We start from the raw sequence: 6,000 nt of genomic DNA, 5'->3' as shown, positions 1-6,000 counted from the left end.
TGGAGTAATTATTCAGAACTAGTACCCTTAACTCTACTTGCTCAAGGGCACTGAAAAGCTCAGATCCAGAATCTTGTTTTATAGGCCCCAGATATATCCTAGCCCAATCTTAAAGTGTTCAAAGTCTTATATTCCCACTAGCTTGGGTTATTCTATTTTTAACCTTCTGGGGCCAACTCTGAGGCTGTCTGTAAGTTTCCATACCCATGAACAAATCTACAAGTTAGATTTGGATTTACATAATGTCTTAATTAACACCAATGTAGTATCTGGCTATTTAGTGGTCGTGGTGGTTAGGGGTGGAGAATCTGATAATAGCTCATAGGATAACTAGATGCTGTCAAACATATTTTTCAAATTCTGTTTTCCTAAGTATGAGGAACTGGATCCAAGTTATATCTGATTCTTGCAGTCTATGTTGCTGTAGACTATCACTATTCCTGAGCTCCCAGCCATGAACCACCACCTCAAGGGACTCTCCTTGGACTTTGTTCCATGCCTGGGTTGATTGGACAAGTGCCAACCAAATTCTGATCCTGGGACTATGGCATGTAATGATATACACTCCTTTTTCATATTCTGTATGGCTCTAGGGGGAAGGGGGTTTTGGCTATGGACCCTTATTTTATTTTCTGATTGCTTCATTTATATTACTCCTGAGGCTTTCTTTGTTCCTGAAGTAGGCTGGGGGCATGCTGCTTCCTAGAACCAGATCTACAAGAAACAAAAGTACAAACAAAGCCAAATGGGAATAGAATCATGATTGAAACTCTGGTCAGAAAACAATACCTGTATGGATTAGAGATTAGGGGAGGAGAAGGAAAAATGGGGTAAAAGTATGGGAAGGAAGCTGGCAGGCTCAGTGTTTCTGTGTTGGCATAAGTAGTCTCTCTTCATCTTCTTCCTGGATGTAGGGCTTGGTGCCAGGGCCCCTGAGGCTTTCTTCACAAATAAAAGGAGGTGAAGCTGTGTGACACCCCATTTCAGGTTCTTGGGGGTAGCCGAAATGATGTCCTTTATCTCTCTGCTCCTGGTTGGCATCATGTTTCCTGCCATCCAGGCAAAGCAATTTACTAAATGTGAGCTGTCCCAGGTTCTGAAAGACATGGATGGCTTTGGAGGCATTGCCTTGCCTGAATGTGAGTTCTCTGCTGTTTCATTTTATCCCATTCTTCTCTTTTTCCTCTTCACTTTTATTCAATTATCTAATAATCCTCTTATGTGCTTATGTGTCTACTCTTTTATTACATTTATTAATATATCTTCCTTTTCTCTTATTGTCTGATCCTTTTTGAAATCCTTCATCTCATCAAGATACTTTGTGCTTTGCCATATTTTGGAGATTGGCTAGAAAGCCTTTCTACGTCTGGTAATACAGGTCCTCATTTATGTTATAAATGTGTGCCTGGACACCTCTGTATTACTTCTCTCTCATTTTCCCCTCAGGGATCTGTACTATATTTCATACCAGTGGCTATGATACACAAACCATAGTCAATAACAATGGCAGCACAGAATATGGACTCTTCCAGATCAACAATAAAGTTTGGTGCAAGGACAACAAGATCCTTCAGTCAAGGAACATCTGTAACATCTCCTGTGACAGTGAGTAGCCCTTTTATCCTGTTCCTCTGTTTTCCCAGAGCCTACCTCTGGGCTAATCTCATGTTTGGTATCAAGAGCACCTCTGGCTACACTGCCTACAACTGTGGGGCCTGACTTGACAGTACTGAATAAAAGTCTATTAGAATTTTCATGTTCACTAGAGCTCCAGGCAGTCCCCTGAAGTAGAGGATTTTAGCTGTCTGTATATCTTGAAGTTTGATACCCTGCATTTTCAGAGTTGATGAAGTTGATAATTCTTCTGAAGACACCCAAGAGAAGTGAAGAGAGTCCTTATCTGGGTGGGGGACCTTACTGTATTGGCTTTTTCATATAGGAAGGCAACAAGCATAAGTGTCCAGTTCCGAGAAGGACCAGACTTAGTAAATCCAGGGAAGAGGGAACTCATTATCTTTCTGGGTAATACTTAGTTCTCACATTCCTGTCTTTGTAACTCCTGCCAGAGTTCCTGGATGATGACCTTACTGATGACATGACTTGTGCTAAGAAGATTCTGAACAAGGAAGGAATCGAATACTGGTGAATCCCATTCTATTTTCTACTTATCCCTTCGCTTCTTTTTCTCACTCCTTTAGTGCAGCACTGCTGTCTCTATTTATCTCTCTTTCTCTCTCTCTCTATATATATGCTATTATATATATATATATATATATATATATATATATATAATCTATCTATATATAATCTCTATTTCCTGGCCATTTAATCTAGAGGGTAGTTTCCAAAACAGGACTCATCAAGCAGACTCAGATCCCCAATTTACCAAGCCTCCCTAATGCTACTCCTCTTTAGCAATATTCCTAATAAGCATAGGGAATAGAGGGCGGAGACCTAGGACTCCCTTTACATGAACATGGACATCTATTTCTGCTGGTTTAGTCTTAGACCCTGAAACAAGCCCTTGATACCATTTGCATGGCTTTTCCAGCCCTACAATTTTCTTGAAGTCTTAAAACTGGGCCTTAACCCACTAGGTGGCTCAATTTCCCTTGCCTTCTGGCTAAGAATGTCTTTCTCTAATTTTCATCTATACTCTTCCACTTTGGCCCTCCTGGGGGTAAAGCTAGATGGAAGTTTAAGCTAAGATCCAGTCAGCCAACTTGTCCTGTCTTCTTTTCCATTATCAGGTTGGCCCATAAACCACTCTGCTCTGAGAAGCTGGAACAGTGGCACTGTGAGAAGTTGTGAGTGCCTGCTGTCATTGTTACTTCTGCCTTCTGTATGTTCCTAGAATGTCTCCTCCCTAAGGCTGCCTGAATTTGCTTCTTTCTTCCCCCCTGAAGCTGATTTGTCTCTGAGTCCTGAACCCTATCGTGACACCATTGAACACCTGAGGACTGTTCTCCAGAGATGCATGACTGTACACTGGACTTTTGACCCTTGCTCATTGCCCTCTGATGGCACCTTTACTACAACAATGGATTCCACCTCTGTCTTAAATAAAGGGCCTGATTTTGTGTGGCTGACTGTATTTTCTTCCCAGAGGGAGGAGAAGGAGGAAATAGTGCGAGAGGGTGGACACTGAAGCTTAAGTCATAGTCACCTTCCAGTCACCTTCCACCACCACCAGAGGAAATAGGCTGAACAGAAAGATGGGGGTTATTTTCTGTACCAATTCAATTCAACAAAATTATTGATCATCTAGCACATTCAAGGAACTATAAAGGGAGTCAAAAATTGGCAAAAGGGTCTCTTCCCTCAAGGACTAGCAGGAAAGATAAGATAAATATTGATAAATAATTATAATCTCTCTCTCATGAGAGAGATTAGAAATATTCTTCAAGAAAGAAGCAAGATGCCCTTCAACGGACGAATGGATAAGGAAGATGTGGTCCATATACACTATGGAGTATTATGCCTCCATCAGAAAAGATGAATACCCAACTTTTGTAGCAATATGGACAGGACTGGAAGAGATTATGCTGAGTGAAATAAGTCAAGCAGAGAGAGTCAATTATCATATGGTTTCACTTATTTGTGGAGCATAACAAATAGCATGGAGGATATGGGGAGTTAGAGAGGAGAAGGGAGTTGGGGGAAATTGAAAGGGGAGTTGAATCATGAGAGACTATGGACTCTGAAAAACAATCTGAGGGGTTTGAAGCGGCGGGGCGTGAGAGGTTGGGGGAGCCAGGTGGTGGGTATTATAGAGGGCATGGATTGCATGAAGCACTGGGTGTGGTGCAAAAATAATGAATACTGTTATGCTGAAAATAAAAAAAAACTTAAATAAATAAATAAATATTCTTCAAGAATTCATAAAAGAAAAGATACTTTATATTGGGGGGGTTGATGTGGGAAAAAGAGATCAAGGAAGGATTCATGAAAGGAGTGGCAGTTAAGCTGGTTTTGAAGGATGGGCTGGATTTTGCCTGGTGGAGATGGGTGGGAGAAGGACAGTAAAGACAGGGGCACCAAGAATCTGAAATGGGTGACTTGAATGGATTGAGGGATTTCCTTACTCTTGAGATAAGGAAATATCCTTTACAAAGTGCTGTGAGAAGATCACAGGACCCTTACAGTCAGCTCAGCAATTGAAAAATCTGAACAGGGACACCAGGGTGGCTCAGTGGGTTAAAACCTCTGCCTTCAGCTCAGGTCATGATCTCAGGGTCCTGGGATTGAGCCCCATGTCAGGGTCTTTGCTCAGCGGGGAGCCTGCTTCCTCCTCACTCTCCCTGCCTCTCTGCCTACTTGTGGTCTCTGTCTGTCAAATAAATAAATAAAAATCTTAAAAAAAAAAAGAAAAATCTGAACACCTGGGCCTTTTGGTTTGAAACCTGCGCTCCATTACTCCTCCTTGCTACTTAAAAAAAAAATTTACTTTTAAGTAATCTCTACACTTAACATGGGGATTGAACTCACAATCCCAAGATCAAGAGTCACCTGCTCTACTGACTGAACCAACTAAGTTGCTTTGCTTATTTTTAAAGGGAGATTTTTCTTAATGATTATGAGAAATGTGAAAGGAGGCAAGTCAGGAGATTTGAGTCCTAAAGTCTGTTTTTGCTACTTGTTAATGGTACAAACCTGGGCATCTCATCTCTGTCCTTTGTGCTTTGATTTCTTTGTCTTAAAAGGAGGTCTTAGTTTAGGTGGGTATATATATCTTCCTGCTTTGACAATCCAGAATTCCAAAACTCCAATTTGAAGTGCCACATTTCTGGGCACATGAGTGGCTTAGTCAGTTAAGTGTCTGCCTTCAACTCAGGTCATGATCACAAGGTCCTGGGATTTTGTGCCGCAGTGGGCTCCCTGCTCAGTGGGGAGTCTGCTTCTTCCTCTCCCTTCTTTCCTTCCCTCTCCCCCACTCATTGCTATCTGTCTTACTCTCTCTCAAATAAATAAATAAAATCTTTAAAGAAAGAAAATAAAGTACACGTTTCTGTACAGATGCCTAGCAGAGACATGAAAAGATGCTCAACATCACTCATCATCAGGGAAATACAAATCAAAGCAATGATGAGATGCCACCACACACCTGTCAGAATGGCTAATATTAACAACCAACACAGGAAACAACAGGTATTGGCGAGGTTGCAGAGAAAGGGGAGCCCTCTTACACTGTTGGTAGGAATGCAAACTGGCATAGATACTGTGGAAAATAATATGGAGGTTCCTCAAAAATTAAAAATAGAACCACCCTATGATCCAGCAGTTGTACCAGGTATTTACCCAAAGGATACAAAAATACTAATTCAAAGGGATACATGCATTCCTCTGTTTATAGCAGCATTATCAATAATAGCCAAATTATGGAAAGAGTCCTGATGTTTATTGATTGACTGATGAATGGATAAAGAAGATGTGATATATACATAGACATGACGGAATATGACTCAACCACAAAAAAGAATGAAGTCTTACCATATGCAATGATGTGGATGGAGCTAGAGAATATTATGCTGAGGGAAATAAGTCAGTCAGAGAAAGACAAAGAAAGACCATGTGATTTCTTTCATATGCGGAATTTAAGAAATAAAACAGATGAACCTATGGGGGACAAAAAGAGAGAGGCTAACTAGGAAACAGACTCTTAACTAGAGCAAACAAACTGAGGGTTACTGGAGAGGAGATGGGTGGAGGGATGGGTGATGGGTTAAGGGTGGAATATGTGATGAGCACTGGGTGTTATACATAAGTGATGAATCACTAAATTCTACACCTGAAACTAATGTTACACTGTATGTTAACTAATGGTATTTAAATGAAAATATGAAGAAAAAATAAATGACCACATTTTTAAATTAGGTGAGTTATCTTCTACTTCCTGTCTTCTTCCTGCCTTTCTTAGATGTCTAATATAGCTGAGTACACGCCTTGCATTCCTATACCTGCTAGGGCTTTAGGCAGTCAGACCATACTTCTCTTGTTTCA

At 40.8% G+C, this 6,000-nt stretch overlaps 1 protein-coding gene across 1 annotated transcript; it reads left to right on the top strand.

Annotated features, from left to right (window-relative positions):
* Window positions 1-1,006: 1,006 nt before the first annotated feature.
* Window positions 1,007-2,811, top strand: LALBA (lactalbumin alpha). Its single transcript, XM_059404825.1, has 4 exons — window positions 1,007-1,139; window positions 1,447-1,605; window positions 2,067-2,142; window positions 2,751-2,811. Exons 1-4 carry the CDS (start codon window positions 1,007-1,009, stop codon window positions 2,809-2,811), a joined length of 429 nt encoding a protein of 142 aa, XP_059260808.1.
* The last annotated feature ends 3,189 nt before the right edge of the window (window positions 2,812-6,000 follow it).

Source organism: Mustela nigripes, chromosome 6, assembly GCF_022355385.1.
Source record: "Mustela nigripes isolate SB6536 chromosome 6, MUSNIG.SB6536, whole genome shotgun sequence".
Lineage (NCBI taxonomy): Eukaryota > Metazoa > Chordata > Mammalia > Carnivora > Mustelidae > Mustela > Mustela nigripes.
The sequence above is the reverse complement of the archived record's forward strand: the minus strand, read 5'-3'. Positions and strand labels throughout refer to the sequence as shown.

Excerpts from the sequence above, each read along its gene's own strand:
- LALBA (XM_059404825.1), top strand. The coding sequence starts at position 1,007 with ATGATGTCCTTTATCTCTCTGCTCCTGGTTGGCATCATGTTTCCTGCC. Across the intron at positions 1,606-2,066 it reads CTGTAACATCTCCTGTGACA|AGTTCCTGGATGATGACCTT; the intron begins GTGAGTAGCCCT and ends AACTCCTGCCAG. Across the intron at positions 2,143-2,750 it reads AAGGAAGGAATCGAATACTG|GTTGGCCCATAAACCACTCT; the intron begins GTGAATCCCATT and ends TTCCATTATCAG.